This window comes from Rissa tridactyla, chromosome 1 (assembly GCF_028500815.1).
Source record: "Rissa tridactyla isolate bRisTri1 chromosome 1, bRisTri1.patW.cur.20221130, whole genome shotgun sequence".
Taxonomy (NCBI): Eukaryota; Metazoa; Chordata; class Aves; order Charadriiformes; family Laridae; genus Rissa; species Rissa tridactyla.
Window position 1 is genome coordinate 166701125 of NC_071466.1, and position 12391 is coordinate 166713515.

Here is a 12391-nt window from a genome sequence, read left to right on the forward strand (position 1 = left end):
TTCCTAACAGACAAGCTTCTTTTTTTGACCATAGATACCCGGCACCTTCTCCAACCCTGAGCAACATTTGCAAGCTTCAACACAATGGCTTAAGTAACCTCTTTCGTTCTTACCAGACCATGCCAGAAGTTTAAATAAACATCATGTAAATACACAAAGTGCTTCGGCATACAAGGCAGGTAAATATATTACAGATTTCCCAGTTGCTCCTTTTGGCAACAAAAATAAACAAAATGCACTAAAGCGTCCACCTACCCTCTCAAATTGCTTCATTGCGAACATCGCTTCAGAGAAGTCCAAAAGAAAGCGCCGTTCAAATCCACTTGCAAATACCTGCAGGAACACATTAACAAGAGACATTTCGTAGTCAACTCTCCATTATCCATGGCACATTTTTTCACGTTTTTTGAGACACCCAGCCTGGCTCTCTGTTCACAGCTAGCAGGGCTTATTAGTTCAGAACACAGTAATGCTGTTTCCAGTGACAATTCAGGTACAGAAAAGCACAGCCCTTTTTAACAAACCCTGCTGACACAGTCCTTTAACAAACTCTGCTGGATCCAAGCTGGCTCTGTACAAAGACAGCTTAGGTATTCCTTTAGTGTGATGTGGAAAATAGAAGCCGAAAGTTCTAAGACTGCAGCACAGACACACTAACTGGTAGGAAAAAGCTTAGGCCCAAAAGACCTTTCAACTCAGCATTTTTCCAGTGTAGCAGGTTGCAGAAAGTTTACCACATCATGGGCAGAGACAACCTCTGTGCTTCTAAAGTACTCAGGATAGGAACAGTCCTTTGAGATATCCAAGAACAGCGGTCCTCAACACTGAGATGTGCAACATAGAAATACACACCCAGATCTCCTTTCCCCAGACCCTTCAGAAAAGGACAGCCTTAAGCCTAGTCCAGTTTTACAGAAGCCCCCACAAACATCCTCGAATGTTTGAAGGACCACGTCTCCTGAGCAAAACTGGACTCATGACACTGACAGAACTAACCTTACTTTAACACAAGCCAACACTGAAGACCCCATGAAATTTGATCTTTTTTAAAGAATTGCAACAGCCTTATTTTCCCACTGTATATCACATGACATCTTTCAAATATTTTTTTACATACACAGTATGTAAATATACTATGTTTTATATACTATGTAAACATACTATGTAAAACTTTACATAAAAGTAAAAAACTTTACAAAAAAAAGTATGTACTATGTACAACATATAAAAATATATATAAATAAAAAATATAAAAGCCAACTATGGTCCACACTATAAACTGCAAAATTATAATGTAACACAAGAACTGAAGAATTAGACTCCATAGTAGCATCTCCTTTTAATCTTTGCAACACTGCGTTTGATAAGAATGTATGCAGCTAATCCTGTCAATGCTTCAGGAGCAACAGTAGTACTGAAATGCACCTACACCTGTAGTTTCTAACTCCAACTGCACTTGCCTGAACCTTGTTCACAAGGCTAATACATGCTGACTAAATGTTTGGCAGCTTAGTGAAAAATGTACTTTTTTCACTAAGTCCAGCTCACTGACCTGCTTTATAACCTAAAGCAGAACATGTCCCTTCTCTGTTCTCCCTCCTTTCTCTACAGAGGCTGTAGGTGGTTGAATCAGAATGTGGTTTTCACTGCAAAGATGTCTGCCACAATGGCATTGCTATACTAGCAGTCTGTGTGAGCCACTCAAGGAGTCCCAAGACCATAGCAGACATTATTTAAAGGCATCGGGCAGCTTCTCCCTTAACTACGCAAAAAGGCTAAAGGGAACCTTAAAGTCTATTTCCTAGACTGAAGTGGAATGTCCTGAAATCAGCCTGCTCTAGGGAACTTGAACTCTGAGAATTCTGCTATAAGCAGCAGTCTTTGTTACCTTCTCAATAGCTTCTTTGGTCAAAGAATCAGGCAAGAAAACATTCTCAGCCAACAGCAATGCAGAAATGGCGTTCAGCAGGGTCTTGCAGCAAGACGATGAGAGATGTGGTGTTTGCAACATTTTTATTAAAATCTGCAATGAAAGACAGAGAACTGATGTTTGCCTATGAAGATAGCGATTGTCTGGTCTGAATGATCTGGACAGACCCTGGAGCAGGAGGGCATGGCGTTCTAAGATTCAGCCCACAGAAATGAATCCTAACAGTCCTGTTAAAGTTTGAAGGCACTAAATCTAGATTTGAACGCAACGGGGTCAAACGTATGTGGATCTGGTAGAACTGCTCTACCATTGATACGGGCGTCTAGGTCTCCTCCACAGGGGCAGGAACTGCAGCTCAGCACGGTCAGCAGTCTGCTTTTTCCCTTGCCCATTTAGAAGAGGGCTACACAGGCATTACAGTACAGAGTTAAATTCTCATGGGATCAGAGAGGTAGCAATACTCACAATAAATGTCTCTGTTCACTCAACTCAAATCCCAAGCCCGCTAATGCATCGGAAATGCATACGAGTGCTTCAGCTGACCACACCTCCCCCACATTCAATTGATGCCTCTCTGGCACATCAACCAAAGCGATGGTCTGACCTACCTGACAGACGTCTTCAGGCAGTGAGACTTTGGATCCATGTGCATGTCCCACTAGGATCAGATATGCTTGCAGAACCCTTTCTATCTGCTCTGAAGCCATACAGCAGTTGTTCTTAGTTATTTTCCTCTGCAAGTTTAAGAGCGACTCCTGTTTAAAAAAAAAAGGAAAGCGAAATGTTTCAGAGAAAATGATCAGACCCCGTTTCACTTACTGCTATTTGAAATATCTCATCTGCCCAACAAACTCCTGTTGACTCTCTTGTTCATGTTCAATAAACTAACCCTTGCAGAAACACTATGTGATTCCCATTGTATAAAACCACACATCCCAAATTTTTTGGACAGAAACACAAATACCTCCCAAGGTGAGGGTCTCCGGAAAGGCCAACACGTGACATACAAAATAGCAAAGAGGAAGAGAAAGAAATACTTAGCTCCAGACCCACAACAGTATGGAAGCACCGAGCTTCCACTGGAATTATCAGAACATAAGTACTTTTATACTTCATGCATCATTATGTTAATGTGGATCTTGAGAGGTTATTCATATCATCTACATTACACAGGTAACGGAGCTGCTCTGGATCACTCCCGTTACTGTCCCTTTCTGTTCCGGGAATATAAATTCACGTCCTTGATCCTATAAACTGAACCCAATTTAGAGAGCTATCATAGACTATGTGAATATTTCCCTCTGAGCAAGATACCCTCAAGCGCCCACTGGTTCCCAGGGTAAAAAACCAAGCCTTATTAAAATTAAAGTGAATTTCATCACCAATTTCCAAGATTTCAGCACCACAAGCGCAGATGCTGAGTGACTCAGACCCCAGGGACACAAAATATCCAGTGGCAAACCATCCTGTAGCTAATGACACTTAGGCAGCAACTGCTATCATACTGGGTGAGGTAGAAGGAACAGATGTGATTTTCTGGGAAACTATGGACGGTCACGGGGTGGCAGTTTCAAGAAGGAACAAACAGGACTATTTATCCATGCTGGAAGGACTACCCTAAAGTTCACATGTACCATTTCTTCCAGTTTCCCATTTCACCCCTCTGAGGAGCACAACTCACAGAGCTGTCAAGTGCAAGAGGTTTTGATCCTCCTTAGCAAATCCCAATTCCTAGTAAAAACATATGAATGTTGATGAGGTAAGTAAAAAACACTTGCCAAGCTCTTGCTTATCATTCTACATCACCCTGACTCAACACAGCAGCACAGCACTCAGCCGTGCTCCCTCAAACCTGAGTGTAACCCCCAATCAGCAACATGGGAACACTCGGACTGAAAACACTGTGATTTTCAGTACTTGGCTTTGAGGCTTAAACTTGTGTCTTCATGTTCAGACCATGTCTTTGCTGTAAAGAGAGCTGCAGGGCAAAAAGCTTCCCCTTTACTGTCACTAAGCGGTTTTAGAATGACCAGTATACCTAGTTCAGCAATATAAACCCAGTACTAGCACTCCCACTCCAACAAGGGGCCTGTGATGTCTGTCTCTGCAAAAGCAGATCCTACAAAACCTCCTCGCCCAGACGTGGACTGAGCTCCAAGTCTCGCACACAGCAGCTCCCTTCTCACTCACAGGACCGCACAGCCACCAGGGTCACTCTGAACTTCCAAAAGAGGGTGCAAAAGTGTCATGCTCATGACACTGTAAAGTTTCCAAAGCAAAAAAAAAAAATAATTCTGGTCAATAAGACACAAACACTTCTCATGGTAAATGCACAGAGCTTTTTTCGGTCTCTCATGAATAGAACAAATACATAAATAAATAAATCAGTGTACCTCCAGGCACTTAAAGACAATGTCAAAATGCTCCTTATGGATATGGAGCACAGCTGATCTGATCATCTGCTCAAAGGCTTCTCCTACAGTTACCCACGGTAGTTCAATTTCTTCTTCAGTAATAGGCCCCAGTTTTAACAGAATTAACTTCAAAGCCTGCACAAGAAAAGAGCACATCATGTCGTTATACTTAGAAAATACATCTAGCAATCCAAAAATTAGTTAGTGCAATATACTGATAAAATATTCCAGTGATTGCGATTCTTTCTAAAATGACTACAGGTAAAAAACCAACGAGGCAAAATACCAGCAAGCAATACTAATTTAATATATAGGAACATTGCATAGAAATTACTAAAACCAACCTTCCTATCTCAAATAATATTCTTAGAAGGTGGCTGTCAGATCCTATTAAGTAATGAACAGCATGTTTATCACCAAGGATCCACTAAGGTGAACAAGACAACACTCAGTGATTTCACTGAGCAGTGCCTAAGGCTCCATTACAGTAACATTTAAACCAGCAATCTTTTCTTGTCTTTACCGTTTCTGCACAAGAGTGGAACATGTTTCGAACACCCTTGCACATCTCAAAAAATAGCTGTCCTACACCTTCCACCTTCTCAGGGTGCTCCCCCAGGTCACGAAGCATTAAATTGAAGATTGCATTTTTATCAGAAACCTACAAAACATAAGAACAAAAAAAAAGTTATCTTCTATTAAGAGCTGCCAGATGGACAGAGGCAATTAAATGGCTCCACAGCACCACATTATTCTCCTAGACCTGCTTTCCCCTAACAGTTCAAACTAATTATTTCTGCAACCACACAAGGAAACTGAAAGGAGAAAAACACTCAGCTCTTTAGTCATTACAGCCCCCTCCCCGAAGATGTACACAGGTCTACTGAGGTCACTGCAGCTGAAATATGTGGTTTTGATTATTATGATTTTAGAGTTAAACATGCGCATAAATGCACCATTAAACTGGTCCCAACTGAAACACAAAGGTTGCTGCACTGGTGTGGAAAGAGAAGCGTACCAGCTGAACACAGAATCCAGTCATCCAAAAACTATAACCACATGGGAATACTGCGAGGACTTCTGGCCCAAGATTTTAAAACCCCCTATTTCTGAGGATTTGACTTAAAGTTCAGCAATTTCTGAAAACAACTAATCAAACAAATGTGCTTCATTAAGGACTCTCAACTTAGGAATCCTGGCTTTTGTATATTTTGACTAAATAAAAACCAACAACTACCACTCCCTTTCCTTACTCCATGAAAGGCTGCTGTCTGATCTTGACTGATCTGCCTGGGAACATTATATACCCTGATCTTCAGGACTGCAAAAATGTTGCCAGAAGAATTTCAGTTCTACAAAAGCCCTAAAGTATTAGTGAAAAAGGCAGTGAGCAAACGTGCATTTACAAACAAAAGCCTCCCTTTTGCTAGATTACCCTACCATTTCTAGTCATTTTAGATAAACTAACCACAGACACTTGGCTTAACTTAAAACAGGGAGTGCTGAGGCCTCTATTTGGGACTGCTGATATGAAGTACACGACATCCTCAGTAAAACACTCACTAAAAATGACAACACAGGGCATGCTGAATGCCAGTTCATGCCTTGTGAACCCTTCTTTGCAGAAAACCTAATATTACACATTGAATCCAAGAGCCACCACAGAATGGAGATAGCATCAAAGTACAAACACCTCACTTACCTTTCTCATTAGAAAGACAAAACTTTCAGCAGCAAAGTTTCTGATGTGAAGTTTGTGGTGAGCCAGCAGGGTGCTGTACAGGCTACAAAGACACAAAATAATCCATTGTCTTAAAGGCAATGCAAGAATTGACACCAAGTGGTTTTAAAACTTATGTTTTCAGTTTACCTTGCCACTTCTTACAAACACTAAGAATCTGTCCTCCTAGAGGGGGCAAGTACCTTCTCCTCAACTTGATTCCTTCCCACTCTCCCGGGATAAAGAACAGAGTTTTGCAAAGGTCTAATGACAATGCTAGGCAAATTAAGCCACATTCAGAAATACCTCTAAAATCTCTGGATCCACACAGATTCAACTGTAGCACCGAGATTTTCAATATATATTCTCAGCAGCAGTAAGCGAAACCAAAATTGATTTGATAAGCCAGATTTGTGCTTCAGTTGAGCCAATAGGCTCTCCTGTGCACTTGAAAGTATCTAAGATACAATTTACAGGGGTGATAAATATTTGGGATTCTCTGGCAAGTATCAGTAACAGTTGCAGGTATGTTCAGTGCAGAGCAAGTGGTGCCTCGGATTCACAGCCAAGCAGATGTCTTTTCAATATGTCCAACAGCTTTTGCTGGGTTGAGGAGGAAACCTGTAACCCCCCATTTGCTCCATCTGTTCCAAATTGAAATTAGGAGGAACCAACATGGACCCACTGGCTATGGCAAAAAGAAGAGCCCTGCCACCACGGTAATGTAAGACTGAACAAGCAGTCACACTGGGTCAGGCCACAGGTCCACCCAGCCCAGTATTCAGTCTACGGCAGCAGCCAGAAGCAGATGCCTGGGAAAGGTTTAAAACAGGGCAAGTACATACAAAATCAGTCTTCAACCATCTGCAGTTCAGGGACTCCCCAAGCCAGAAGTGGCTCCTGCGCATTTGGTAACTCCCTCCAACTTGGCCAGTTTCCCTTTGAACCTATGCCAACCTTCCACATCCACAGCATCCTGCAGCAAGGAGTTTCAAAGCATACAAAACTGTGCATACCTCATCTGCTCTCTCACTAAACATACAGGAAGAAGGAAGAAACATAAAGGGGAAAATACCAGGGAAGGAACAATTAAAGACTAAAAGGAATCCATTCAATGTCGCAAGTCTAGGCGTCCACAACTGGGAAAGACAGAAATGATACAACTATGACTGAGGTACCCGACAGATACTCAAGAAACCTTTGTTGAATTTAGACTTCGTCACAGCTTTCCAAGACGACTCTGACCATCCAGTGTCTTTCTGAGCTTTGTTTACCCAGCTGATGTGGATGCTTCCTCTTCTATCCCCACAGGAAAAAAGGGGACTGAAGGCACAAATCTGCAGCCCAACCCACATCCCCCCTCCAATACAGTGGCCTGTGTAAGTCAGTAGGATCTCAAAGAAGCTGCGTATGGTAACAAGGTTCAGAGCCTCTCAGAAAGCAGGGAAAGGATGCTAACAAGTATACTGAAGCATTAAGCCAGGTATTCATGTGGCATTTACATTTCTATAGCAATTAATAACTACTGATCAAGACAGACATTAAACACTGTTTTTACCTGTATATATTGTGTATATCCTTCACCATCAATCTCCACAAGTATTTGTAGAGGTAGGAAAGGGAGGTAAAAGCCCATTCCAGCAGCTCTGTGTCCTGTGTATCCAATAACTTGGTGGTAGCCAGGAAAAAGTCATGAAAGTGAGGATAGAAATCAGCCTGAAGATCTCGAGCCAGCTGCACCACTAGACTGTGTTTCAGAAAATACATCAGTGTTAGTGCATTTCAAAAACAAACCAATAAAAATCCAGTCAAACACTGCATAATCCAGCACAGTCTCTTTGGAAAAAAGACAAGCATCACCTTTACTTCTCCCTTTTATTTAAATATTACCTGCTGGGCAGCTGTGGATAGCAAGAATCTTATGATTTTGAAAAAATCAAGCAGGTAACAGTAAACAAGAAGACATAAATGATGAACATCAAACAAAGCACATTAAAATTCTGTCTGACAATCAGTAAACACTCAGGCTAATCTGCTTGCCTTGTCATAGTTTTTGGTTTTTTGTGGTTTTTTTTTTTAAGACTTAGAACCATAAAGCTCTATCAGGGAAATACGACCACTTGGGGCATCGCATTGCTGTATCTTCCTCAGGTACAATAAAGAAAAAGAACACTCACAACAGGACTCATGCTTACTTGTAATAATGCCAAGACTTCTGACTACATTTTGTCACCATATACTTACTCTAGTAGGGGTTGATAAGCAAGACTGCCTTTGACCTGCAAATGTGTCTTCAAGCTCTGCACAATGGCATTCTGGTAATAGACCAGCTGGTTGAAGGACTGGCATTTGTTGGCCACTTCATTGTAGAATTGCACTGTTTGAAACACAAAAGAGAACCCCTGAAAACTAGTCCAGTTCCTGGTAGACGTGTAGAATGTTGAAGAATAATAAGCTCTCCAGAGCCCAACCCAAAAAACAGTCAATAGAAAATCTCCCATTGGGCTCTGGATGCAGAAGAAACATATTTTAACAGTCAAAGAAAAGCAGGAAGCATAAATAAAAGTGACATACTAAAATGCTGAGTGAGGTTCAGTTCCCTCCATTTCCGTAGTCCTTCAGAAAAGTAGGTTTCAACCTCCTGTCAAAACAAAGACAAAATAATAGCTACCGACCCTAGTGAATGTAGCCTGCAAAGATGAGAGGTTCAAATGAAGAAAACTATCAAGTGCCTTAAATATTTTAAGAATATTTCAAGAAATCTTGATGACTTCACTTCAGAAGGGGCTATGGAATTCCCCTGAAAATAAGACTTCTCTTTCTATATTCAAAACACATTTGAAAATATTTTCTGGTGACAGGATTTGTTTACATAATTGCTCTTTAGATCTCAGTCGACTGGCCTTAGATGCTGAGCCACAGCCCACCCTGCACAAATGCTTTGGGATTTCTTTTGGCATCCTCACAGCTATTGAGTGGGAAGTTCAGAAAAACAATCCAGCAGGCCAGGAGGTAATACCCTGCAAAGCGATATATTCACAATGATGATCTACGGGACACACATAGATGACCCTTCTTTACGATCTATAAAGACACATGCACGCACTTTGTACAAATGCTGTGAGTATGGCAACTACGCAGCACCCGTAAGTCTTTGCAGGTCTGAACCTAGGCCTGCTGATTGACACAGCAGCATCTTCCACACTCAGAAACACCCACAGGCCCACCAGCCATATGGAATGGAAGCCATCAGGGTGGCACTGTCAACGAGTCTGTATGGCAATGCTGTGAAGCAGGTCAAAAAGTAAAGGGGAACAAAGCATGAACCAGGAAAAGTAACTCTTCCAGGTGCTTCTTTCCAGTTTTCTCGTGAATAAGTTTCTTCAGTGAATCTTTCATGGAGTGTATCTACTTGTGATGCGATTTCCGAAAATGACAGCAATGGCTGTTCTCACCTCAGCGTAGCTTCCAGTTCTGTCAATCCGATGAATAATATCGATGTTAACATTGCTTAAGCGCTCCGAAAAGGTGAGAAACTATAAAACAAAAGCACATACGTGTTTCTTGCTCAATTCTGAGAACAGCCCTTCTCGGTCCCTCTCAGCTGCACATCCACTGCTAACAGAAACCCCCCTCCTGAAGATGGGCTGCCAAACAGCACGCGTCAATCTGCAAACAATCCTACTAGAATTTTAAGGCAAAAAATGCTTAAAATGCCCACGAGCATGACTGACCCTCTCCCCCTTCGCTCTGCACAACCAAGGCTCGCAGCCCACGCCTCTCCGCAACACGCTGAAACAGACGCGGAGAAATCTACCCGGATTTCAACAAACTGCCCGGTTCTTGATTTTCCTGAAACAACGCCTTGGTTAATACCCGCGCTGGATATCGCTTTTTTTTTTTTTTTATTAAATTGTGTCAGTTTCCTACAGCGTGGCGTGCCTGCGGCGTGTCAGGGACGGTGACCCGGCCCAGGGAGAGGCGGGGGAGCAGCGGGGGGAAGAGAGGCCGGACCGGGGCTGGGGTGGCTCAGCTCCCGCTGCCCCGCCGCACCACCCGCCCTCAGGCCTCCTCCCGGAGCCGGGCACCACCATGAAACGAACATCCCACGGCGAAAACCTAAAGACCCTTCCCCGGGCCACCAGCGTCGGAGAGCCGGGGCGGGCGCTCACCCGGTGCGTGTTCCCCGATTTGTGGGCTGAGGACTTGTTCTTCATGGCGGCGGGCAGCCCGGGCACCCCCCGGCGTGGCTCAGCCCCACACCGACTGCCACACGTGTGGGCCTAAGCGCCGGGCGCCGCCATGCCGACCACGGGCTGCCGGGAGGAGGAGGAGGAGGGGGCGGGCCCGCCGGCGGAAGGGGCGGGCGGCGGGGGCCGGGCAGAGCGGGAGGCGGAGGCAGAGGCAGAGTCTGGAGAAGGGAGGGAGGGACGTCTGCCGCCGTCTTACATTGGGGGTGCTGGGCAGAGCAGATCACCTCCCGGTAGCGGAGGGAGGCCCCAGCGGGGCCCGAGGAAGAGAAGCCGGTGCCGGGGAGAAAAGGTTGTGCGGGAGAGCGCAGCCCTCAGCGCGGCATTGGTGGCTCGGCCCAAAATGGCCATTGCCCAGCCCCGGTGTTAGTGCGGACTTTTGTCCAGAGCTCAGAGAAACCCCCCCTCATCCCAGACAAAGTACACACAAACTCAATCCTCACACGAGAGCAAATGATTAGTATTAACTGAGATATACTAATAGGGTTAGTATTAGAAGAAGCGTGGCCAGGAGGCGGGAGGGAGCAAATTCTGCCCCTGTACTACACTCCGGTGAGACCCCACCTGGAGCACTGTGTCCAGCTCTGGGGCCCCCAGCGTAAGAAGGACATGGACCTGTTGGAGCAGGTCCAGAGGAGGGCCATGAAGATGATCAGAGGGCTGGAGCACCTCTCCTATGAAGACAGGCTGAGAGAGTTGGGGTTGTTCAGCCTGGAGAAGAGAAGGCTCCAGGAAGACCTTATAGCGGCCTTCCAGTGCCTGAAGGGGGCCTACAGGAGAGTTGGGGAGGGAGTCTTTATCAGGGAATGTAGGGGTAACGGTTTAAACTGAAATAGGGTGGATTTAAATTAGATATTAGGAAGAAATTCTTTACTGTGAAGTTGGTGAGACACTGGAACAGGTTGCCAAGGGAAGTTGTGGATGCCCCGTCCCTGGAAGTGTTCAAGGCCAGGCTGGATGGGGCTTTGAGCAACCTGGTCTAGTGGAAGGTGGATAGTGGATAGTGGAATCACCTATGATTCTATGATCCCTTCAACCCAAACCACTCTATGATTCTATGATTACAGACTGCTTGTTGCTCACTGCTGCGCTCACTGCAGTACCAGGGCCTGTGGGAGCTTCTGCCTGTGGGGACAATTGCAGGAGGCAGAGAACGTGCGCTGGGGCGATGGGAGGTGAATAGAAGCTGGATGAAGCTTTGGCTTTGGTAGGTACAGTATGAGCAACCCAGAACCACATAACCATTTTGGGTTGCAGCTTACAAGGCTTGGAAGTTTGTCCCTCCCTAGGCTGCCTGTCCTGCCCATTACAGGCAGCTCAAGGCCACTCTCGGAAACCAGGCTTGCAGGTTATTCAGACAGCAAGACACAGGGTTGGATTTGAGCTTGGCTGAAGTTCACTATTAGGAGCACGTAGGGACCCACAACTTTGAACAGACCGAACTGGTTAGACACCGCCAGGTGCACACAGAAAAGGCGCCCACAGGCAGGCAACAAGCCATTAGCATGATAGCATCTGGACAGGCAGGGGAGCCTGCTCGATCCAGTGCCTGTGAAGTCAGAGGACTACGGTGGCAGCTGTTAGCTTTAAAGCTCGCTCTTCTGCTGCTGGAATAGAAAGGACTTCTGGCATTTGCCTTAAGTGGGAAGAGAATGCCTAATTTAGGCACTTGAGTTCAAAAAGGTTGGCTTAAGTGTTTTCAAGCCCAAATATCTCCATGAGAAAGTGCAGCTAAAAGCATGTGGAGAGGTCTAGAGCCACAAAAGAGCTTTGGCACCAATATGCAACTGTTCAAGAGCACAAACACCTCTCCAGATGTGGTTAGTAAATTCACCTAATATGTCTCCTACATTTTGTGAACTTGTGAAAAACAGTCCACAAGATCCTTTTTTCCATTATAAATAGCATCTTGTAGAGTTGTGGAACTTCCTGGGATGCACACACCCCAAAATCATCCAAGGGAATGAGTGAAATCTAACATTCATGGAAAGCAACAGGGAGAAGAGCTCAGGTGTGTTCTGCCAGTTGCAGAAGAGAAGCCACCAGCAAAAATAAAAAGACCTTAGAGGAACTTTTT

General features: G+C 44.5%; 1 protein-coding gene across 1 annotated transcript in view; it reads right to left on the minus strand.

Moving 5' to 3' along the window:
- Positions 1-10380, minus strand: part of UTP20 (UTP20 small subunit processome component) — a 66005-nt gene extending 55625 nt beyond the window's left edge. Inside the window, exons 1-11 of the mRNA XM_054203800.1 lie at positions 10237-10380; positions 9520-9600; positions 8639-8705; positions 8309-8441; positions 7623-7811; positions 6047-6128; positions 4868-5005; positions 4324-4479; positions 2539-2685; positions 1889-2023; positions 256-333 (exon numbers count right to left, since the gene is read on the minus strand). Coding sequence (XP_054059775.1) covers positions 256-333; positions 1889-2023; positions 2539-2685; positions 4324-4479; positions 4868-5005; positions 6047-6128; positions 7623-7811; positions 8309-8441; positions 8639-8705; positions 9520-9600; positions 10237-10281 — 1251 coding nt within the window. The 5' untranslated portion in view covers positions 10282-10380. The remainder of the gene's footprint in view (positions 1-255; positions 334-1888; positions 2024-2538; positions 2686-4323; positions 4480-4867; positions 5006-6046; positions 6129-7622; positions 7812-8308; positions 8442-8638; positions 8706-9519; positions 9601-10236) is intronic.
- Between the last annotated feature and the right edge of the window lie 2011 nt (positions 10381-12391).